Raw genomic sequence first — 25,245 nt, forward strand, 5'->3', positions numbered from 1 at the left:
TTACGAGTCTGATGCCTGGGAGTGTGCTGGGATTGCCAAAGAGGCTCTGTGAAAAGGAGCACTCGCTGTGTCCTGCCAGAACTGCTTGGCTGGTTGGGCCGTGGCACTGCATTCCCTGAGCTTTCCAAAGGGCAGGGTGCAGGCTGGAAAAGGAAAATTCTCATTCTTCCTGTTAGCACACGGCTCTCGTGGAGATCTTGCCATCCAGAACACTGAATAAAGCCTAAGTGATTTGTGGGGGAGAGCAGGATATTACTCTGAAATTAGAAGTTGGAAATGGTTCACCCCAATAATTTTGAATAGGTAGCTCCTTTCAGCTCTCAGTAAAATTGACTTTTCAGGTGCAGATAGAAAAGCAGTCAATATATGAGACAGTGAGAATGAAAGATGGGCATTTGATAGCATTGTATTTCTCTGGAATGTAGGTAACTTGAGGGCTTTATCTGTTGAATAAGTTGTTGAAGTTTTAGCAGCTTGTGGGAACAAGCCAACCCTTATTCTGACATGACATCAGCTGGGCTGACTCTGGTGGGTGCAGACACGGTTGGGGTAGGTGAAACACTGATGGTGTTGAACATTTCACCATTTTAGAAGGCAGATAGGGCAGTAAGAATTGAATATGGTTTACTTTTGTCCCTCTTCTGTTTTCCTACGTATCTTCTGGAATTTTCTCTGTAACATACTTAGGTTCTAAGAAAATATTCATAGAAAACTCTTAACATTTAATAGTTGTCTTCAATAATTAACTCTATGCTTATGTAGCATTTGCTGTAGTTGAATATCTACAAGGCACTGGAGATACAGGTGGAGGTCTGGTTTGTGTAGACAGGTACTGTAGAAAAAATTCTCTGAAACTGTAGAGATGACAACTTTTTTGTTTCAATTGAAATTCAATAAATTGTTCTTTTGTATAACAAACATGAAAATACCTTATCACAGTAATTTTTAGCAATATTACAGTGATGAAACTGATTCTGATCTTGATTTTGGTTTTCTTTTTTCTTCTTATTTTAGGTTCAATTTATGAGCCACTTAAATGTATTAACCTTCCAAAGCCAGAGGGGGAAACTCTGTGGGATAAATTAAATCATTACTATAGAATTGGTAAGTTAATAATGCTTGAACTAACCCAGATGTGAGATAGAATTGATATTTGCATGATAATTATCAGCTCTACATTATTCTTACTTAAGGATAGTTTCCTAAACTTCTGCTGGAAGTTTGGAAGGTACAAAGAAGAGGGCTGAGTTACATTTCTTTCTGTAAATCAAAATGTCTGTTGACAATCCAGTTCAGCTGTAAGATTGAATTTAGAATTATTTTGGATAAAGGGGTAGCTTAGGATTGTAGCATTGACCAGATACAGCTGAGGAAAAAATTAAATGGACAAAAGCTTTCATGTAGTACTTGGAACAGTCTGGCAGGTGATCAGTTAGAAGTTCTTTTTTGTTATTAATGGTGCCATAATGTATTTTTATGCTGAAATTTTATTTGTTAGCTAATTTCAAGTCAACTGTAGTGTTTTTCATTTGATGTTATTTTGAGCCAAAACCATTAAAGAAGCAATGTTTTGTTTTGATTGTTTTGGGGTTTAGGAGGTTTGTGTTATAATGAAGTCCTGCATGTATTCTAAAATCAAGGCTGTTTAATGGCTGTACAATTGACAGTTTAAAATGTAAGTTTTACTGAGGCAAGGGTACAGAATAATGAACAACTTCCCCATCATTCTAAAAACGCGGATGGGATTCCCTTCATTCAAATGGCTTTTTGAAGTGAAATCTGTACCTGGTCTATCCATAGCTCTGTTGCTTTTTGTAGGTGCATTGCTTTTAGCTTTCTTACAGAGGTGACTGTTCAGTTGGCTTTTTTAACACTTGGCAGCAACAAATCCATGGTGGCGCTTGCTGTTTATCTCAGGCAATTATGCTGCTGCCACAGTAAAAATCTATTACTGAATTTATATCTCATTTATAATAATCTATATTGACTTTTTCAGGTAATATTTTATCAAAGCTTTCGTTATAGGGTATCAAGACACTGAATGTAATGCAAAAAGCTCTAAAACCTTGTAATTTTCATTTAGAATACTTAGAAACTAAGTATTCTACCTAGACAATCAAGAGGCCTTCTTAAAATTGATGCTTGATAACAATCTGTGGAAAAAACCTGCTTTCCTGACTTATGCTGAAGAGATTATTGCTAGAAAGGTCATGTTCAAGGGCATTAAGCCCAGTTTCAATCTTGTAGCATTCTAGTTATTATATAACCTTAGGAAAAACAATTTCCAAAATGCAAAATATTGAAGTACAAAAGGAAATAAAGTAATATTTAGTATTTTTTCTAACTCAGTTTTGGCAACCTGAAAATTCCTGTCTTTGTCTATTTTCTTATCAAGATACTGAGTTAAATAATTATAGTTGTCCTTTCTCCTTACTTACTCCCCTCTACTTATATAAATATTTATACAATCATCTGGCCTAAGTTAAAAATGTAATTTTTATGAATTTAGAGTTCTGGAGAGTTTAAGCATTTAGCTGATTGGGGGGCAGTTGACATACTGTAGTCACCTTTTTCTTCTGTTTTCATAGAAAGGAAATTACTGGGTTGCTTTGTAGAAATTCTGTACAAAGTGGGTTGTGCTAGAGCAGAGTCATAGAAATAGTTTTGAATACTGCTGGGGTTTTGTGTAAAAAGGTCTAATTTGTCTGAAAAACAATGTAACAAATTTTGTGTATGTTTCTCCTTACCTTTCTTGCCCTTATTTTATCTTGTAAATGCTCTAACAGGTTGTTGACACCTTGATCTGTTCCTGAAAATCTATTTAGAAACTGGAAGAAATAGAAATGTTTTTAACAATCTTTTCTGTTTTTCATTCCTCCAGTTAAATCAACATTGCTGGTCCATCAAAGCCCGACCACAGGTCTGTTCCCTACCAAGACTTTTGGGAGTAACCAAAAGGCAAAAGTTCATGATAGCCTTTACTGTGCTGCCTGTGCCTGGGCATTGGCCCTTGCTTACAGGTGAATAACTTCTACACTCATGTCTCTGCCACGTTGCATTCCCTCTCTTATTCAGTTCCCTGGGAAAGTTTTAAAAGATGAAGCTTTATCAAAAATAGATTTGTAAACCCATAGAGAATGTACAGATCTCTGTAAAAATATTTATGAAGGTGCTAGGTTAAAAATGTCACTCTACTTTTGGTAAGTAAACATGTTTTCATATAATGTAATTGGTGCCAGTATTTGTTACAGTGGAATTAATGCATGCTACTAAAAATAGAGGTTCTTCTGGCAAATTGTACTCAGAGGATGCTTTCAAATATAGTAGGAGAGTTCAGGGCATTGGTGGGCTTGTTGCTGGTACTAAGAATCATTTATTTGGAAGAGACTGGATGTTATAATATCAGGAAGGATTTTTTTTTAATTCTTAAATTTTGAAAGAGGAATGCTTGTGTAAGTTGCCAGACAAAAACCCTTTTATTATTTTTATTATTTTTAATGAGAAAGGATGACTAGGGTTGTAAATATGTAGATATGAGTGAGGGCATCACTATGCAACAGCGTTAGTTAAATACTTAATATTCCAAAGCATTAATTCTTTTTTCTTCCCCTCACTAATGCATTTGCAATTTGTTTTATGAGTTATCTCTCTCACCCAGGCGCATTGATGATGACAAGGGAAGGACCCATGAGCTGGAGCATTCTGCCATAAAGTGCATGAGAGGAATTCTCTACTGCTACATGCGCCAGGCCGATAAGGTAAAACTGCGCTGTGGACACAGCGCTTGCCTCACTCCAAGGGATTCATTAACCTGGGGAAACAAATCCTAAATACACATCAGATTCACAGTGTTAGGGTGCCACAGCTCAGAACAGCTGCTTCATTGTTGTTGCAGCACCGTTTTAGGGAGTAGAAGATGTGAGCATTTTGGGTAGGAAACTTCTTTGTGTTCATTTTGCAGTTATTTGTCCCATTTAAATATTACACCATTAGCACTTGTGGGGGGTTTTATGTCTTTTTATAGTGATTAAATGAAAACATGTAGAACTACTTTTTGTTAAGGCTGGAGAGTTTTCTTTGCACTGTTACCTTGGTTATTGTGTTTGCAATTGTTCTCCTTACCTAGGTGATCAATTTAATTTTTTGTTTGGTTTCTTTAGCAGACATTTTCCAGCAGTATTTTACTTAATGACATAACTTCAGAAGGGCACACATTTTCAAAATGAGTAAGGAAACAGAGTAGTCTACTTATGTTGCAACACAGCTGATTTATTCAGGCCTTAATTCTCTTGTGAATATACTCTGACTATTCAGGCCTTCTTATTAAAATTTGGTGTGGTGGATAAATTTTGCATAGTGGTTAGCAGTGGATCTAGAAGTAGTTAAATACATATATTCCATGTGGTCATTTGATGTTTCAATGCATTGACTTTGAACTGCATTATTAGAAATAGTTTTCAAGTCCATAGCTTTCCTCACAGCTGAGCACACAAACTGAAATGGGAAGTCCACAGGTATGTGGTATCAGTAAAAGTAATAATGAGCAAGTATTGGTTGTTTTGGGGATGAGGAGTACTAGATAAGAATAATGAGCATTAAATTAACAGAGTGCTGGCACTCTGCTTGTCTGGCTTTGCCTTGTTTTCTACAGATGCTTTTCTCTTCCTACAGTGTAGTAATAAGCAGGTTCTGGTAGCCAACAGACAGAAGTCAAGATGGACTTTATTCTGCAAGACTGTGTGTGGCCTCATGTAAATGGAAGATATTTATTAGTAATATGAGTTATATCTGCTCAAGGCATGACTTGAGCAAATGCTGCTGCTTTTAGCAAGAATGCAGATGTTGCATTCTATTGCCAGTGAACATATGAGTCATGACCTGAAGTATATTTAATATATTTGTGGAGTAGACTCCACAATATAGTACTTGTTTGCTTGTTCTGAGGCACGTGCTGTGTTTTGTTGGTAGAGAAGAAAATCTTATGAAAGTAGCATCAGTGTTGAAAATACTGTGAAATATGGATCAGGTACTGGCAGTGATGGTTAGAAAATTGTAAAATTTGTTGGAGAGCAAAGCATGACTTGGAGAGTTATGGAGTTACCTTGATTTCATTTAATTACCAGCTATAAAGTAATTGTTCTGAGAAGACACTTGATTATAAGGTTTACATAATGGTCAAATCAAGACATTTTTTAGTTTGGTAATAATAACAATAGTAATAATAATTTAAATAAGGTATGTGGTGAATTTGTGGTTGCCAAACATAGTGAAATTATTGCCTTTGCTTTTATGTTTTACCTTTCATTCATCTTTAGGTTCAGAAATTTAAACAAGACCCCAAACCATCTGCATGTCTGCATTCTGTGTTCAGTGCACAGACTGGAGATGAGGTCTTCTCACATGAGGAGTATGGTCACCTTCAGGTAACACATCCATATTGTTGTAAATCCAAGTTTGGCTGATTTTTTAATAATATTGTCTTCATTCTTCCATAATGCAGCTGTCTCAGTTTGGTTAGATTTATGTTAGATGTGCTGTGTGTGGTAAAACTGAGTTAGTTGCCTCTTGCATCTTCTGCTGAAAAAGACAGAGTGTTTTGAAACATAACTGAATGGTATGTTTTGGTCAGAAGGTACTGAAATGACTGTGAGGTTGTAGAGGTAGATGGTTGGCTGTTTACAAAGATGCTTCTTTTTGAAACCAACAGATGGCTGTCAATAAATAATCCTGCAAAAAAAAAATGTTGTAGTCAGGAAAGTGAAAGATTTAGTGTAATCTTATGGTGAATATTCCCAGATTAATTTTCCATAATTTGGAGTAATTTTCCTTCATTTAATGTACACTGACAACAGTTAGGAATTGTTCACTGCTTTGCATAGTGGTTCCTAGTCAGAATAATGCATAACTGATTGTTTTATTGTCTCTCATTTTCCAGAGTTTTAATCTTTACTCCTTTTATTTCCCGTTCTCTTTACTTTCAGACCCACCTTTCCTTTCATTATTTTGCATTCCACAAGTCTGCACACACCTTTTAGCTCAGAAATTGGTAGTCAAATTATTCAGAATTAACACAGTGGGTTGGTGATTATTTCATTTCATTTCATGATGACAGTATTACTTAAATAGTTTGTACAGTAAATGTGTTGGATTCAGAAAATGCATGTTCTGGGGAAAATGCTTTATGGAGTTATCTTAAGTCAGTGTTTTGGACTATGTGAAATTTTCTGAGAAGGCACATGTTTTATCTATAAGGAAACAATTTGGGGATCTGGGAAGCATTGTATGACAGTTTAAAGTCTGTTTTTTTGTGGCAGCTCAACCCTTCCCATAAACACAAATGCACATTCCCATCTGTCATCTGCATACCTCAAAAATTAGAGGGTTTTCAGCTCTGTGGAGACATGAACACAGAGTAACTGAGAGGGCTCAGCTGGGAAACATTGAATATATTATGTGGCCCTTATTGCTGTATTTGGTGCTTTTCAGTTTGTATTAAGACACTGGAGTCAATTGTCATTAAATATTTATGGATTTTTAGAATTTGGATCTAATTTTTGATCTGCTATGTTCCAGATAAGAATCCACTTTTTTTGTTCTAGATGGTTTCTTTAAATTTCATGTAAAGAGATTGTGGTTTTATACCTCATACTGTGATAAACTTAGTTTCTCTATTGAAGTTGTACCAATTCTCAAGTATAGGAAAATTCTGTAATAAAAACCAAACCAGCAGTTTCCTTTGATTCCTCAATGAGTTGACATTATGATGCTCATCTGTACAGCTGCTGAAGGTAATTACTGTTTACAATAAATGCTGTGTATGAGTACTAAAATTATATAGTTTTTCACATATCTGATCATATCTGAATGTTGTAATTCTCCTCCTGTCAGCTGATAATGCCAAAATTCCCACCAGGCAGAAGTGATTTGCTTTCTAGATGTGCTGTGCACCATTCAATATACTGCTTGCCTGTCTGGAAACCTACTTGCTAGTGAGTTGTCATATATGTAAACATGTCACATATGTAAACATGAAAACAGCTTGTTTTACCTGTGGGTCAAAGCAGTGTGCCTAAGGGAGAACATTTTTCTAGCACAGTTTGAAATTTAAAAATCATAAAACATCAGAAATTCTAGAGGACAATGCTTGTTTGTGCCACCTTTTCCTATTGATTGTTTCCACATCATTAGATCCAGGCTTTTTTAAGAAGCAGAAGTGTGTTATAGTGGGATCATCTTTGTTAGTGAATTATACCACATTTATTTTGTTTGCGTGACTCCAATAAACATAAAGTTAATTATAGTTTCCTTTATGTGTTTAATTACTCCAGATCAATGCTGTGTCATTATTTCTCCTCTACTTGGTTGAGATGATCTCTTCGGGGCTGCAGATTATCTACAACACAGATGAGGTACAAATTGATTTCCTGTCCTAAAACATGCTTCAAATTGTTTGTGTTTTTTCTGGTTTTTATTTCATAACCAACTGCAAAGTAATTATTCTGAAAATACACTGCAGGTATTCTATGCTTTGAGTGGAACTCAGGAAAAGTAATGGAATGAATGGATAGTGAAATAGTAGCTAAAAAAGTGTTAGATGTGCAAAGAGTAAATGTAACATGACATTGAAAGTTTTATAGTTCTCTGCTATTTCTGATATCTGCAATGTCAAGAATTAAAAGGTCTGTTAGCACCTTTAACTACTACTTACATTAACTTCTTAATTAACTAATTAGTTAATTAACTCCTACTTACATTGTTCTCACTTTTCACATTATTTCAAACTCTCAGTGAGTTCATCCTGTCCAGTGAAAATTCAGTACAATAAATAATGGGGTTAATTTTCAGGGAAGCTGCAGGGCTTTCTTCAAGCATATATGAACCTATGGGTGTTAAGAATTTTTGCTGTATCTTTAATTGAAAATAAAAAATAAAGGAATTTTATATCATAGTTAAGAGATGTTTGTAGAGGGTGTTAACTCTTCTGTAAATAAGATAATAATAGCCTTGGCTTGAGTACAAGTCATATCAGGACAGCCTGCTGGCCTGCTCTAAAATGAGGTTATGTTTTGAAACTGGAATGGAAAGCACAGATGTATATACTTTTTTAATTCTTTTTTTCTCCAAATTTCTTAATCTGGATTTGTTTAAATTTACTCTGTTCTGTTTGATAGTTGCTGCTGTATTGCCTTAAAAAGCTTAAATGTGCTTGCAGTACTACTATTAAAAAAAAGAGATTTTTCCAGTAATAGTGAATTTGCATTATTTTTCTATAACATATATCTTCAGTAATCTATCTTTTTAGATAATTAGAAAAACTAAATTTTGCAATATGTCTTCTTTCTTTCTTAGATATCATATGATAGGCCTATATTATTTCCTCTGAACTGCCTTTATATCTGTGAGGAGGCAAATGTATATAATTAAGTATTTAATTAGCTTGATATATAATTTGTGTTATCCTCCAGATGTTTGCATTTAATTACAGACTCTGCAGAAAAAGTGCATGTTTATAGACTCTCCAGTCAGTGAATATTCTCCTCTTCCTTGCCAGGATGTCCTTTTCCTAGCAACTGTCCCCTCTAAATCTCTGCACTATGGGGATTCATGCTCAGGTTTTTTTACCACAGACCTGCACTTTCTGTTGGGCTCTGTGTGGCTTCAGCAATTGTCAGAATCTGTTAACACCATGTGATGATCAAATGTCCGAGGTTTCCCGTGTGGCAGTGGCCATGGCTTGGACGTGGCAGTGGCATGCTGTGGTGGTGTGGCAGTGTCAATGTGGCACTCTGCTGCCCAAACCCACAGCTGGATGTCCCTCCCCAGTGCCCCAGGGCAGGGTGGGTTTGGGCCCTTCCCCTCGGAGGAGCAGTGCAGGGGGCTGGGGCCTGGGGGCAGGGGGCTGGGGGCTGGCTGTGGGGCAGGGGGCAGGGGGCTTGGGGGCAGGGTGCAGGGGGCTGGCTGCAGGGGCAGGGTGCAGGGGGCTGGCTGCAGGGGGCAGGGGGCTGGCTGCAGGGGGCAGGGGGCTGACTGCAGGGGGCAGGGGGCTGGCTGCAGGGGCAGGGTGCAGGGGGCTGGCTGCAGGGGCAGGGTGCAGGGGGCTGGCTGCAGGGGGCAGGGGGCTGGCTGCAGGGGGCTGGGGGCTGGCTGCAGGGGGCAGGGGGCTGACTGCAGGGGGCAGGGGGCTGGCTGCAGGGGGCTGGGGGCTGGCTGCAGGGGGCAGGGGGCAGGGGGCTGGCTGCAGGGGGCAGGGGGCTGGCTGCAGGGGGCAGGGGGCTGACTGCAGGGGCAGGGGGCTGGCTGCAGGGGCAGGGGGCAGGGGGCTGGCTGCAGGGGCAGGGGGCTGGCTGCAGGGGCAGGGGGCAGGGGGCTGGCTGCAGGGGCAGGGGGCTGGCTGCAGGGCAGGGGGCAGGGGGCTGGCTGCAGGGTGCAGGGGGCTGGCTGCAGGGGGCAGGGGGCTGGCTGCAGGGTGCAGGGGGCAGGGGGCTGGCTGCAGGGGCAGGGGGCTGGCTGCAGGGGCAGGGGGCAGGGGGCTGGCTGCAGGGGGCAGGGGGCTGGCTGCAGGGTGCAGGGGGCAGGGGGCTGGCTGCAGGGGCAGGGGGCTGGCTGCAGGGGCAGGGGGCAGGGGGCTGGCTGCAGGGGGCAGGGGGCTGGCTGCAGGGGGCTGGGGGCTGGCTGCAGGGTGCAGGGGGCTGGCTGCAGGGTGCAGGGGGCTGGCTGCAGGGGGCAGGGGGCTGGCTGCAGGGTGCAGGGGGCAGGGGGCTGGCTGCAGGGGGATGGGGGCTGGCTGCAGGGGGCAGGGGGCTGGCTGCAGGGGCAGGGTGCAGGGGGCTGGCTGCAGAGGCTGGGTGCTGGCAGATGGGCGCTGTTTTGCCAGACTGGCTGTGGGAATGTTTGTGCACAGAGCTCTCGGCTTTAGAGGCAATGCTGCCTCTCCATGGCAGGTGTGGCAGCTGTCAGTGAGTTACCCTCTGCTTTCATCTGTTGGCAGTGGAAAAATTAATTTAATTACATCTTTGCATCCCTAGCAAAGAGCAGTGTATGACTATGTGAGTGTATGAATTAGAGCAGTTAGCCACACATTACCCAGCAACATGAGTATTTGCAGGCATCCATGCTGGGTGTGTACTCTTTATTACACTTGCATCTCCACATGCTCAGTTTTGGATAAATAAGCTTAAGACACAACCCATAATTTCTGTAAGTGCCATGGCATTGATCTGGTTATAGCATTTACATGTCTGTGATACGAATAATTTGTTCTCTGAAGATTTGGTTTACAACAAGCTATTTGATGGCTTTTTTGATGTAAATCTGCTGTTTGGAAACCCTAGGTAGTGTCAGAAAATATCTGTAATGGACCATTTTTTGTCCTGTGTTCCAAACATCATCACTGGTAAAAAGTAATCTGTAAGGTTATATGTTCTATGTGGTGCTATTTGCTCCCATATAAATTTCAGTTATTGATAGACTGAACACTCTTAATGTTTGGGTGTTCTGGCTTCATTCAGAGAAAGTTCACTTTAATACAACCAAATGCTAAATTACAGGGATGAATATACTGGGCATAGTTGAAGAGTGACACAGAGTTTTCTTGTATTCTTCATAGTGAAATTTAGCAGAGATATTAAATAAAGAGAGATGAGTGTGTCTAGAATTATTATATTGGTGGTGGACTTGTATTAGCTAAAAGCGTAAATATAAAAATATAAAGAGTAAATCTGAAATAATAAATTTTTGAAATTTAAAGGAAAATGGAGAAAAGAGAGAAAACAAAGGTATACAGGCAAATACCTTTCAGTAAAAGATTGGGGTTTTGCTACTTGGCTCATTAAAAAAAAAACAAAAACAAACCACTTGATGGTAGCAAAGTGGATCCTTCTCTGTAGTTCCTCAATATGGTTGTGTTTATAGCCATTGCAGTATTTGCTTTTCCACAGTCCCCTAGAATAATTTGGATGTGAGGGGATGAAATCCCTGCTTTGGAGATGAACCAGTGTAAAGCTTGTGCTTGTGGTTACATTTTCTCAAAGGTCCAATCTGTGGACTCTTTAAAGTGAACTATAAAACTTATGCTCAATTTCATTTTTCTACAGTCAAGCAACTCCAAATGTCTCTTTCAGTAGTGTAAATCAGGAAAAATCATCTGTTTAAATAAGTTCCCAGCTTTAGTTGAATACATCTTAAATACCTTAAAAGTACCCTTCAGTACTTTGGTATTCAGTTGAAATGTGTTGGTCCAAGAAGAGATTTTAATTATAATAAATTGGTTTAGGGTTTTATTTACAGTAAATAAATATATGTGTTTATAAAGGAGTGTGTTTGAATCTGCATAAATATATATTATCTGGAGCTTATTTAATAAAACTTTGGCATATCAATTCTCTTAAAATGAATTAAGAAAAAGCACCAGGATTTCTGTGTTCTAATTTTGTTTTGGTTTCTGATGTTGTTAGGATAAATTTTTTTGAAAAGATCAAAATATCACCTTTTAGGAGCTCTTCAAATATGTGTCTTGAAGATGAAATCATTTTTATCCCTGCCTTTGTTGCAATTTCTGCATAAATTCACATTGGCACCTCAGTTGGGACAGCTCTTAACATATTGTGATTAAAAATTGGTTTTAAAGAGAATATTTGAACTTGGGAACATCATCCTTTGAGTTCAGACAGAAAAGGATGGAAAGAACAATTACAAGGAATAGCAAGTTTGTCTTTTGGAAAAAAACAGAAAAGATGTGCCTTCATTTTCCTTCACTTCCTTCACTTTTCTTTCCTATAGGTGTCCTTCATCCAGAATCTGGTATTTTGTGTGGAGAGAGCCTATCGTGTACCAGATTTTGGTGTCTGGGAAAGAGGCAGCAAATACAACAATGGCAGTCCAGAGCTGCACTCAAGGTAGGAGAGCAAATGTAGCTCTTTTAGCTAAAGAAAGTAAATGAATGAAAAGAATTCATAATGGGGTGAGCTAAAAATAATAATGCATGAAAATACTGTTTGAACTAAATTAAGGTTCTCTGAAGACTGAGGGATGTATTTTGGGAAAATGTGAAGATAATTTCATCATGATATGCATGCTGAAATAATCACATGGATGCTTAGCTGTTTGAGTATTCAAATTCCAATAATTATGTGCAGCTGCACGTATATAATTCTGAAACTTGTGTTCAGAACAGCTCAGGGTCTTGAGGCATGTGCAATGGGATTGGAATCATATTCAAAAAACTGGTTAGGAATATCCTGCTTTAAAAAGGTGTGGAATCATGAGTTTAGAATTTCTCTCTGTGCTATGGTGGGAAGAAGATTCTGTACACTGGAGAGCAGCCTAGTGCCAAGCTCTTTTCCAGGTTCTTCAGATGCTGCAAGTTCTGAGCCCTGTCAGGGACAGGGAGCAGTGCTGGTAGCATTTTAATGCTGGAGTTGTCCTGCTCACCTCAGTGGAATCACTCATGTGCTCTCTGCCTTGAAGGATCAAATCTGTAATCTGACAACTTGATTTTCCTAGTGTTACTATTGTTTTCTTCACTTTTTGACTTCTGAGATTTTATTAATCATAAAAATGGCTATATCTTGGATATCTGTGGATTTTGAAAACATTATTGGCCATCCTTATTATCAAGGGCTTGCAAAGAATACATATTTCTTCCAGTCTTCAATATTGCCAAAGAAATCTGTCTTGTCATTTGATAATGAATTATTTTTCTTAGCCCACATGCAGGCATGTATATTTTAACCTATAGATATAGTTACATCTCCTTGCAGCAATACTCTTAATGTAGGAGGTTTTTCCAGGGCTTTTATAGAACCTTTTTATCAATATGAGAACTAAAAAAAAAAAATTAAAAAAAAAAAAATCATCAAGTTGTTGTTATATAATCTGCTTTATGACTTTGCTGATTTTCTTTTCTCCTACTGTGTCTGTAAAATTGTCAAATGCCAGACTATATGAGCTACATTGACTACACAGAGAAACAAATGCTTCTTTCCACATCTCACCTTGTAGAAATATGCTAAAGGAACACTGAAACTCCTGTGTCTCCTGTTTGCAGCATTCTGGTTATTCAATATGAGAATTTTCTTTAGGGAAAACTGAGCATCTTTTAAACAGATGGAAATGGGCATGTTGTTTTGTCTTAATCTAGACTGACATTTATAGGTTGGTTTTTCTAAGGGTAAAGTTTTGTGAGATGGACTGGGCCAATCAAACAGATCATTGAGCTAGCATAAAGGGAAGCACAGAGCTTGGTCCTAATTTAAAAAATAGACTTTGGTCATCAGAAACAAGTATTGCCTCTATTTATCATTCTTTGTGTACATGTGGATACTCTACTTCAGTGTAGAAAGCTGGTAGGCAATTTCCCTGGTTCTCATAAATCAGGAAAAATGGAAGGGCAACATGCATCAAAAGACATTTTTAGATATTATTGAGGAAAGCCCTGGGTACACTGAAATATTCTTTATACTTTATGTTCCAATTGTATCTACCAAAGAGAGCTATAAAACCCCTTTTGTTTTAAATTGATGAAGCAATTATGAATATGAGGTCTACTCACAAATGATGTATGTGGGTCTTCTATGAACCCCAAAGTGCTCTCTTCAGGGTGAGTGTTAAGGATGGTGTACTCCTGACCCTTAAAGTCTGTGATGGAAGTCTCCATACAGGCTGTGTTTGCTTTCAGAATGAATAGGTAATTCTTGTATTTTATTGAAAGGCTTTCTGTTCAAAGAATGTATTATACAGTTGGAAGTCTGTGAATAATAGCTGCACATTATGGCCCGTGTTAAAAGATGCAGATATTTTAAGCCTTCACAGTCTCAATATTCTCTCTTAGTACAGCTCCAAACACTTCTGATAAATGATAAATAGGAGAACACTCTGTGGAGCACATCTTCACTGATGTATGCAAATTGATGTCTTTTATTGGTTCAAAGGCAAGATTTGTAACCGCTTTTATTGTAGTGTGATCCCTTCTCATATGGCTGAACTTGACAAAAATTAATTTGTCCTGTAGCCGTTTGATGCAGCTGCTCTGCAGGCATCTGCTGAGTAGCTGTGCAAAGTGCCTCTGACACCTCCCATATGCACCCTGAGAATTAGGAAATTGCCAAAGTGCAGCATCCTCAGATTCCAAATCTGGAGCTGTCAGGCCTTGGTCTTGGTCTTCTCTGTAGTATATAGCACATTGCTATAGTGCTGTCCTTCCTTGTTCTTTTTTTGCTTATATAGTTACAAAATTATTAGTGATGTAGATTTTTTTTTTTCTCGTTTGCTTATTTTTCACATCCTCTGTGGTGCTTCATGTTCCAGTTGAAATGCAGAGCATTCAGATGGAGGCAAGAAATTGAACAGGAGGAGGATTAAGGGTGGATATACTTGAAGGTGTATTTTGATTTACATTTGCCAAAAATATGCAAATTTTAGTGTTTGCCCATAGGTATTTTACTGAGGAGTTGAATCCAACAATTAAAAAGTAATGAGAATTATGGATGTTGTTTAAGTGTGTTTACTAAATCTCTTTTAGCAAGCTGGAAGTGTTTTCTCTAGGTTAGTCTCATCTTCCCCTGCCCTGAATATGGCTCAAGGTCAAATGTTACTCAGTGGCATTATGTTTGCAAGGCTGCTCTTGACAGTCCTTGGCATATTAAAATAATTTGCAGCTCCAGCAAGGTCTAAGGATTGCACCTGCTGAGGTTCAGTGGGGACATTAAGAAAAAACCTTTTTCATTTGAAGCGCAGAGAAAGAAAGAGCAGGATGCTCAAAGCAGAATCTCCATCCTTGGAGGTTTGTGAGACTTGTCTAGTATAGGCTGTAGTTTACTTTAAATTGGTCTTGGTTTGATATCGGGCTTCAAGTGAGGTTTTGTGTTGGGCTAGATGAGTTCCATATGTCCCTTCTTGCCAATGACTTCATGATCCTGTGAAATTTTTAGAGGAATATTTTAAGAGGGTTTGGGTTTGGTTTTGTTTTGGGCCCATCTCCAAGTAAACACCTTTTTCTCCAGGCAGAGTCCCACAGGTCAGTACAGTCTGTTCATAGTCGCCTAATGAGTGGAGGAAGGAACACATTTATTAAAATGTGTTTTAATTAAAATTAAAATTTTGCTATTAATTCATTCTGTTAAGACACTCCATTTCTTTTGTTACTAAATTGTAGAGTATGAGGAATGTCTTTTCTATACAAAGACACATGCATAATGTTTATTACAGAACCTCTTTAGCAATTTTCCCAACAGGAAGGCATTAATCAGTAGGAATGAAATGAGTGTGAAGTGTGATCACGGTCCTGAACTGTGCTGTGATTGTTCGCTCTTGTAAAGACACACTTGATACAAAGACTCTTCACAGACTTCTTTTTTCTTTTAAAGGACTTCCACCTATCATTTACCCATAAAACTTTTGATAATCTAAGTAGTACTTGTGTGTATGGTGAAGAGAGTGATTGAAAATGATGGGATGTTTATATGGTCACTGGCACATAACTGTGAGAGTTATGAAGTCTCCAGGGGCTTTCAATAACTAGAGGTAGAAAAAATGCTGATAAATTACATTAAATTACTAAATTAGTCTTGTTGTAGAATAATGACTGAGTCTGCAAAGTAGAGATGATTTCAAGGAAGGAATACATGTTTGCCTTGAATTTCATTGAAACAGTATCATCCTATTATGTAGACAGGTTGAGTAGTTTTGTGTTATCTGAATACCAATTGGACATTTATTACTTCTCTACCTTTTAGCAGTATCTTTTTTCTCACTCTGAAAATATATCATGTTGATATTGGGACTGTTACTTGAAAGGAAAATAGGAGATTTTAACATGTTATCCAGCCTCCAGTGTGCAGGATTGCTCTGATTTTTACCTTCTGTATATGCAGTTTGATAATACTGAATTCCTCTGAAAAGTTCTGTTTTGAGTCATCATACAAATTGATTTGATCAATAGCTAGATGATAATTAGAATAAAGCAATTTTTAGAACAATTACTTTTTTTTTTTGTTTTAGGTATTTGAAACAAAGCCAGAAAAATAATTACATTCCCAGCTCTTCTGAGTCAGTTTATTTCTTCTTCTCATTCTCCAGCTCTAAAAGCTTTCTGCATCAGAAGACACCAAGCAGAGGCAGCTGCTCAGAGCAGGCTGTGGTTAGGCTGGTCAGCTTTCTCTTGTTGAACAATTAGAACTGAAACCCAGGAGTATTATTTCTGGCAATGTTTCAGAAAGGAACATGGGGGTTTATAAATGATAAAGTGTGAAATCGGTCTAAAGTATTTCTAATATTAGAACCAACGCAGGTAAAAATAGTAGTTAAAAAACCAAATTCTGTAACTGCATTGAATTGTTTTCGCAATTTTCAATATTTTCTGTGTAATCATAATTAGACCCCATATTTAAAATATGGATTTGTTAATAATTATTTGAAATTTCATATTTTACAATAATAGATAGTAAAAATCAGTTTATTTAGAGTAAAGTAAAATGTTTGCTTCCAACCCAGAGTGCTGCATGGAGTATAGAAAAATAAAGATTGAAGCACAGTCCCTGTTTGCAGATTTCTGCCAATTTAATTACTGCAAATTTTTTAGTGGGGGGCTGGATGATGAAGTTGTTTTTCAATACAGTCACAACTCCTCTTATATAGAAGTGGGGGAATTGTTAGTACTTATTATCTGAATATTTATTATAAGTCAGTGTTTCATTAATTAGTTTTATAAACAGAATAAACTAGGCTTTGTTTCACTGGATGCTCTGGATGTTTTACCCCATTGCCTAAGAGAATGTAAAAGGTGTTTGTTTAATGAGCTGGACCTCTGGGCTCTTTCCAGGCCCTGCACTTGTCTGTCAGCACCGAGGAGCAGAGCAAAGGCCTGTCCCTGCCTGAGTGTTTGCATTCCACAGAACTGTCACAAACCTGGGGCTCTTTCTCTCTGAACTCTGGCACTGTTGGGAAATAGCTCATCTAACATTTCACTTTTAGGTGCCCTGTGACCATAATGTCTGGAATTTTGGAATCAACATGCAAAGAATGTGGTGCTTCATGTGTATGTTAGTGCTGTAGTTCCTTACCTCAATTGAATGGACATAAGTCAAGTTGGCCTATCTATAATTATGTGTTCTTTAAAACTGAGAAAAAGGAGTGAAACTGAAAGGAGAAGAATGCTTCTTCACTTTTTTTTTTAATACTCACAAGGAAAATAGAAAACTACACTTTTTAAATGAAAGGACTTTGTTAAATGTGTATTTTATTTGTACTGTGGCATTTACATAATAGTTAATAAATAATTTTAATATAGATTTTGATTTTTAAATTATATAATTACTAGTGATTTTAATCCATAGTGTCTTAAAATGTGAGTGCTAACTTGAAGTCTTGTTGATGGAATTTCTGGGTCATATTTTCTTTCTGATGAAGCGAAATAAAAGATGTGTCACTATATAGTTGATATATGAAAATCCTTCTGTTGTGAATTCAGACTGATGAGCTCTTTCATTATGTTGAAAGCTAGAAATCAGTCTTTTAAAGTTTAATGCTTGAGAGCTGGTTTGAAAAATTGTACTGAATTAAATTCTCTGTCTCTGTGCTATTAGCAAGACCTTGAAATGCATAATGCCAATATCTGATAGCAAGGTGAGAACAGAAGCTCTTTTGTGAAATGGTGTCTGACATTTGAAGACAAATAAAAATGCTGAGTAGTACTTCAGAGAGAAAAAAAAAAAACAACAACCCACCACCAAAACAACCCCAAATCTGCTACATCATCATTTTAGTAACATAAAGGTTAAGCATGAAGTTCAAATCAAGAAAAGATCATGGCACTGAATGCTGTCAAGTGTGTGAAGTTTTAGCCTGGGCTTGAATCGTGATATCTCTGGGTTTTTGTTTTGCTTTCTCCTCAGCTCCGTGGGACTGGCAAAAGCAGCTTTAGAAGCAATTAATGGTTTCAATCTCTTTGGAAATCAGGTAATAGAAGTGTTCGTTTTCCCTTCTTTTTTGTTAGCAATAATGATTTACAGGGTGGATCAGAGGATATTTAGAAGTATCTAGCACAGTTTGTTAGATTCCAGCTTTAAAGAAAGTTAGCAAACTGGTTGCTGCTGTTTCAGGTACAGAATTTATGTGATAAAATCATTAGTGCCCTTTCTATCAAGAATCACTTGGGATTTTTCCTTAGAAAAATTCTAAAGTGGTTGCAGCTTAGTCTGGAAAAGAGTTTTGTTGCCAAAATGGTTTTTTCCTTGAGAACTGTGTCTGTTGCTGATACTAGAATATACCTCCACCTTCAAGCATTACCTTCCTTTTGTCTGCTTCCTTCATGTGGCTTTTGATAAAGACTTCAAACAAGCTGCTTTTAAATAATCCCGCTTTTTTACCTGTTTTTAATTTCAGTGTGTTGCACATCTGTAAAGTCTTTTCTCATCCTTTATGTGTCTTGGATCAATTAGGCAAGCAAGCCTTTTCTGAGACTTTTATATCTGCTGTGTATTCCCCTTCTATGTGCATCTTTCTCTTTGGTGCTATACCTAAGTAGTCTGTAGCTAAAATAAAAGAATACTCTTCCAAATTAATGGTTTAGAAAATGTATCTATGGAAGAGAGATGCCATACATTTTAAAAGCTGATGTCAAGTGTTCAGAACTAGGAGGTAGTAAGAATCTTCAGTAATGATCAGACGTTGTACATGCATTGTTATTCTTTCAGAAATGATATTTATCTGTAATCTTTACCTTTCCAACAGTTTAAAGCACCAGTAAATGTGGCTGTTGAGTTTTTTTTTCAATATTTTTTTCTGAATTCTGAAAAGGATGAATAAACTGATTTAAATACTTTGAGAGTTTATTTCCGAGATTGTAGTTGACATTAACAGAACCCATTTTGACCTTCAGTCTGTGCAGAGTTTGCCTTTGTGCTTAGCTCCAGCTGTGTTCCAGTGGCTTTGAGAAATCCCCTTGAGCCCCTCAAGAGACTTGTTTGCACCTGCAGCTGCACAGGTACAACCTGCAGAAATCACTGCTGGGAGAGCGCTGCTCACAGCAAGAGGAACACATTAAAGGCTGACCTAGGCAGAGTTGTTTGTGTATGAGCTGCATGCCCTCTATTGGGTTGGGCAAAAACAATTTTAATTTTTTTTTTTCATAAATCAAGTCTCTGTAAGGTGTTCTTACTCCAGAAGTTTACAGGCTTTAGAGAAGTGAAAAATATTTCATTTGTCAAGCAAGGTGCTTGTGGGTTTAGGAAATGCAAATGAACCTGCTCCTGAATCCCAAGAGAATCCTTCCCTGCAGCACAGACTTTGGAGCTGCACGTGTAGGCAGGTTGTGTTCAGAGTTTGTAAGTGAGTTCAGAGAATTGTGAATAATCAGAATCTGGATTACGAAGAAAGTTAAAACCATCAAAGCCAATGTAATAATTTGTGTATGTTCTTATTGCAGCACTAGTCAGTGTATATCTTGCTAGAATGACTGAGAAAGATTCTTTTCCATGAGGACGGTGGAAAAAATTGTTTAGGGTTTTGTTTACCCTAGTAAAGCAAAAGCTGTGTATTTTTAAGATAACTATATATAATTAGAGTGCAGTAAAGTGTAAGTAAGAATAAAACTCTTTGGAGAAGCATCTCAGTGGATAGTGGTACTGGCACACAAAGAAGAGTTGTGAGGTATTTATGTAGAAACTTCACTGGAAATTGAAGTTTTTAATAATTAGATTGGTGGGCTCTGGAGCAGTCTTCCTAGGAAAGTAGTATACTAAAGAAACTGAAAGTTGTTTAGGAGAAATCTGGTGGATTTATGAAAATTTCTGGGATTTATGACCATTAGTGGAATGAATTCACATTGACTGTGTCTTCCAGTGGAGGAGTGATTCTGAGATTCATTATCAGTTGCAACATATATGGAGATACCTGTTCACTAACAAACCTGAATTTGCAAGAAGTTACCTATTGGTAATAGTTCTAAATGCTATTGATTCTGTTTAAACTATCTCAGCCAGGGGATTTTTTTTTTAGTGTTTCAGAAAGTATCAAGAAGTTGACAGAGAAATATAGTGTAAAATTACTGATTTTATTAGGAAGTAGATTTTACCAAGGAGTGGATGTTGATAATGCAGACCTTACAATAAGTGAAAAGCAGGCCATTTTTATTTGCTATGAAAGTCCTTTTCCAAAGCAGTACCTGTGCTGAATATCCAATTGTTTGTGTTCCAACTGACTTGTAATGAAATATTCAGCATCACTGTTTAGAACATTTCCTGCGTTCACAGGGAAGAACAACTACTCTTTTTTGCTTGTCCTTAATACAGGCCTCATTTTTCAAGTGTTAATAGAAGAGTTAATAGCTTGAATGAATCATATAATTACTGATCAGTGATAAAGCCATCTAATTTTGCCTAGACTTAAAATATTTTCGACTTGATGTTGTGCTGTGTTTTCTGATTAAAATTTTCAGCTGCCAAGCAATGACAGCATAACCTAAATTAAACACAGAACCAGTGAGTTTCAGCAGGATGCACCAAGCTTCTTCCCTTTGCCCTAAACAAATGCACCGTTGTGTTCACAGGGCTGCTCTTGGTCTGTCATATTTGTGGATTTTGATGCCCACAACCGGAACAGACAGACCCTGTGCTCTTTGCTGCCCCGGGAGTCAAGGTCTCATGTAAGTCATTAAAAGAAATTCACCTCAGCAGAGTGTGGAGGAAACAAGTGGATATGAGTTCTCAGTTGTATGATGGACCTTCTGATCTGCTTGATAAATGTGAAATTTGCTGGGAAGCTGTTAAATTTTTGCTTTTTAAGTGTTACTGTGGCGTAGTTTTTTTCTGAACAGGAATTACAATGGTGCTCTTTATTTTTTTAATACTTAGATTAAAATGGTAACCTCTTGGTAGCTTTCCAGACAATTTTAAAATAAATTTTGAAATAACTTAAGTGAGATTTGCAGCCTTGGGGATTTGTTTTTCTTTTGGCCTAGTTTCCACTACACACTTTTGAAACCCTTTGTTTTAGCTTTAATTCTTTCTTTTGTCTGGGAAAAAAAGCCCTTAAGCTTGGCTTATCATAAATTGCTGAATATGAACAATTTCTTGTTGTTATAAACTACCGTTACAAATGTATTTCCTTAGTGAGTAAATCTAAACGACATAAATATAGATTAATTAAAAAAACATCTATTTCAGTCCTAGCATCAAAGGTAAATTTGGTGTTAGAGAATCAGTAATTTAAAATGAGTGATAATAGGGTTCTGCTTTTTTATTCATTCTGGAATATAATAGCAGTTTTGTTCATGAAACAGGCTATTAATCTTAAACATTAATAGTTTACTTATTGTGTAGAAGAATTATAGCTGAGTTGTAGTGCTGGATAATTAAAATGAAAGGCACTGTCAGCTACTTTTTTTATAGTCAAATGGTCTTTTAGAACTCTTGCTGTTTGTTTTTTTGCTGGAGACTTGAAATATTCCAACAGGAGCTGATTTTATAACTTATCCCATATAAATCTTGGTGGTGTTTTCTTCCGTTGTTGGATTTGTGTCAGTCATGTTGGCAGAAATTTTAAATAGTTAAATTTCTTGACTATATCAGCAGAAAATGATACTTTTCTGTGTGTTTCTGGAAGCTTACCTGTAGAGGTGATGCACTAGTTAGTATTTTTTCTAGTGTTTTTAATTCATTATTGATCCACATGGTTCCTGAGAAGGTTTCTCATATTTTTTCCTGGAATTATCCCCTTATCTTCTTAATTGTAAATCAGATAGGCTTGTTTGTTCCATCACCCTAAGAATATTTCTGAAAAAGCTGTTCAGAAATGTTGATTTAATCATGGGTACTTATCAGCATTGCACATTTATGAAATACTTGTGCTTCTTTTTGAGCACATAGCACCCAAATTTCCTCCAGGAATAATCTGGAGAATGTATTTAAAAAATAAACAAAAAAATCCTGAAACACCAAGTTTTATAATGTTTTCAATTGTGCCTGCACATTATCAGCTGTAAAACAGGTGACATTCTGAGTTAAATGAGTTATCTTCTAAGTTGTACATCTGCACATTTGGTTGGTAGTTTATCCTGATACTTCCTAAGAAGTCTTATTTTGCACACTGTTTTCCTGTATTAGCACTATGATTTTGATAAGATAATATTCCAAATGTATATTTCATTTAGTAAGTTAAACAGTCTTTGTTTGTGCATCAAATAATTGTCAGGGATCTAATTAAATTTGTAATGTCCTATTTCTCCCTGTCCTACAGAATACCGATGCAGCTCTTCTGCCCTGCCTTAGTTATCCTGGATTTGCTTTGGATGATGAGGTTCTGTTTAGTCAAACACTAGATAAAATTATTAGGAAGTTGAAAGGCAAATATGGGTTTAAGAGGTTCCTGAGGGACGGGTACAGGACGGCGCTGGAGGACAGGACACGGCGTTACTATAAACCAGCAGAAATCAAGGTACAGTCCTGCCCCACCCTGACACCCCTCCACTACTGCAGTCTGAATTGCACAGGGGGTCCTAAAGCCTCCAAGGCAAGGAGATGCCTTCTGTAATTTGCATGTGCAGTTTTCAGAGACTGCTAAGTCAGCATTGAGTCATTGGGTTGTTTTGTAATGAATGTGCTTTCATTTACATTTAGGGTACAGTTGATTTCACATAACAAATAAGGAAATTATAATTTCATTTAATTTCACAGCTGACTACAGTCTGAGTGTGTGGAAAACAATTTTGCTTTTGATCACAGTATTTATCAGTTAAGGTTATCTAAATGAAAATTTATTTATATTTTCTCCCATAGTTTCTCTCTGAAAAATGAAAAATAGATTATTTAAATATTCTGCTTGAGAATGAGCCACAGCAGATGTAAAGGCACAGTTAAAGTGCCCATGGAATTAAGTGATACTAAATGCACTAAAATATTTTTGCATTCATGTTTGTCTTTTGTTGCTAAGAAATTACTCTGCAGGATTATTCAGATATATATTTACTTAAATGAAAATGATGAAATGTCTGATGAATTTTTCTTCTTTGCAGCTTTTTGATGGCATTGAGTGTGAATTCCCTCTTTTTTTTATTTTCATGATAATTGATGGTAAGTATAGCTTTACATTCCTGTTCCTTAAAGGCATAAGAGAAATGAGCTTTTAGAGGAAAGATACAGAATTATTTTCCTGTCCTGCCAAAATAAACCATAATGCAGTGACACGAAATATCTCATTGAGAGTTCTGCCTCCTGGGTTACAAAACCCCAAGCATCTCAACCCTCTATATTTCAGCATTTCTAATGTGAACTGGTTTTAGACTATAACTTAGTAAGGGTTTGTTAAAAGCTTCAGTCTGTGGCATTGTCCTGCGTTGCCTTTTAAGCCTGAAAACCTTCAGATGTATTAGAACTTTGCAGCAGCACAGGAAAGAAAAGGGAGGGAGAATACACTGCCACACTCAATGTGCACCAGGGCTTCTCAAGTTGAGCTTTGTGTGGCAATTGAATCAGAATTCAGAAGAGAAGAAAGGGAACCAGGAAAGGTTTAGTTTCCTTCTAGCCACGATTTTTCATGCGGTCAGTCTGATTGAATAATAAAACAAAATAAAAAATCAAAACAAAGCCAACAAAAACGACACTAGCTCAGTCTTGATGTGAGGACAGGAGACACACCAAATGTCAAGGGGTGATCTCAGGATGGAGGCTAGAACTTGCATAGAACAGAAGTCTGAATAAGAACATGAGTAGGGTTACAATTGTCAAAAAGATTTTTAAATGGATTAAAATCTGTCCATCTTTTCTTTCTCCTGTAGCATGTTGAATAGTTTTCAGATAAAGACAGTGAGGGGCACAGAAATCTGCCATCAGCCCCAACTCCTCTGTGGCCACCCACAGATTAAAATATTGTGTTTGAAGATATAATAAGGTTTCACAATTGATATTTCTAAAGAAATGTTTGACATTTTTCAAAGAGTGAGGCCCAAAACTGAGGAGAAAGGCACTGACATTTAATGCTGCCCACTTGCAGTTTTGAGAACAAAAAGATAATAATCTTCAACAAAAGAATAGAAAAAGCATTTTACACTTCTTGTATCCAAAAAGCCCTAAAAAATACATACTGTGCACATATTGTCCTTGTCCTTTTTGCCTGGACCACACTTTTAGGAAATAGAACAATTCTGTTTGTAGATTTTGTGCAAGTATCTCCAAATCCACAAGCTTCCTTAATGCAAAGTCTGAAATCTATACACAGCAATGGCAAAAGCACAAGGACATGGGAGGAGCAGAGATTGCTCCTATGTCACGAGTATCCTTGAGAGTTTTGAAAGTCACTTGAAACACACCTTTTTGTGTGCAAACTTTGATTGCATTTCTGTCTCTTGGTAAGTGTAAATATTCCTGTGTATATACTCGGGAAGATTTGAAAATGTGGTGAACAATACTTGTCAAGCTTTGGGTTTGGATGGAGTGTTGAAGAACCATGGAAAGAAAAAAAGTTTTGGTGGTTGAAGAAGGGTATATTAGTATAAGATTTATAATGCCAAGTTTTCATCTAGCTCGTTCCCCATTGAATGTTAAAAAATATTCTACTTTAAAACATCACCTTGCTTGTCAAATAGATCAGGTTTTTCTTTGATGAACAGAAATGGGTTTTGTATTGTTAATATATATTTTCATGTAAGAACTTTCCATGAACTGAACATTGTTATGCTAGTATTCATCAGATTCATCTTGGGAAGTACTGCTAAAACAACTTTTAAGGGACTGGTAGTGCCAAATATACCAGTGTCTCCCCAAAAGCAGCATCAGGGGGTTGACTGTTGTGATCTACAGCTCAGTCTTTTCCTTTTCATGAGCTATTTAGTGTGTAGGCACTTAATATTTAGTTTTGAAAAGTAAACACTGGATTTTTTTTTCTTCCTCTTTTGTAAACCTTGAGGCTATGGAAATTTATTTCTTCCATTCAATCAATTATTGTTTGGTTATTTTTAGGCATTTTTAGAGGAAATCCTACACAAGTAAAGGAATATCAGGATCTTCTGGACCCTCTGCTTCAACATACATCTGAAGGTATTATCTGGAAATTGTTCTTCTGAAACAATTGTAGCTTTTTATTGACCTGAAATTGTAAAAATCCTGACTTTCCTATTAATGTATTAATTACTTTCCTAATGTATATTGTGGTTAGAGCAAATGAGAAGTAAGAACATCAACATGTTTCCTAGTGGAAAAATACTAATGCTAAAATAACCTTTTTTATGTAGGTACATTGCATCATAAATTGTGATAA

At 37.3% G+C, this 25,245-nt stretch overlaps 1 protein-coding gene across 5 annotated transcripts in view; it reads left to right on the forward strand.

Annotated features, from left to right (window-relative positions):
- The window catches only part of PHKB (phosphorylase kinase regulatory subunit beta), a 70,615-nt gene that overhangs the window by 7,653 nt on the left and 37,717 nt on the right, over window positions 1–25,245 (forward strand). For all 5 annotated transcript variants that reach the window (XM_053987253.1, XM_053987251.1, XM_053987252.1 and 2 more), the window contains 11 exons: window positions 1,015–1,104; window positions 2,882–3,020; window positions 3,659–3,758; window positions 5,316–5,423; window positions 7,329–7,409; window positions 11,779–11,894; window positions 17,889–17,952; window positions 20,543–20,638; window positions 22,231–22,428; window positions 23,006–23,063; window positions 24,948–25,025. In XM_053987253.1, coding sequence (XP_053843228.1) covers window positions 1,015–1,104; window positions 2,882–3,020; window positions 3,659–3,758; window positions 5,316–5,423; window positions 7,329–7,409; window positions 11,779–11,894; window positions 17,889–17,952; window positions 20,543–20,638; window positions 22,231–22,428; window positions 23,006–23,063; window positions 24,948–25,025 — 1,128 coding nt within the window. The remainder of the gene's footprint in view (window positions 1–1,014; window positions 1,105–2,881; window positions 3,021–3,658; window positions 3,759–5,315; window positions 5,424–7,328; window positions 7,410–11,778; window positions 11,895–17,888; window positions 17,953–20,542; window positions 20,639–22,230; window positions 22,429–23,005; window positions 23,064–24,947; window positions 25,026–25,245) is intronic.

The sequence above is a fragment of the Vidua macroura genome, chromosome 11, assembly GCF_024509145.1.
Source record: "Vidua macroura isolate BioBank_ID:100142 chromosome 11, ASM2450914v1, whole genome shotgun sequence".
In the NCBI taxonomy this organism is placed as follows: Eukaryota; Metazoa; Chordata; class Aves; order Passeriformes; family Viduidae; genus Vidua; species Vidua macroura.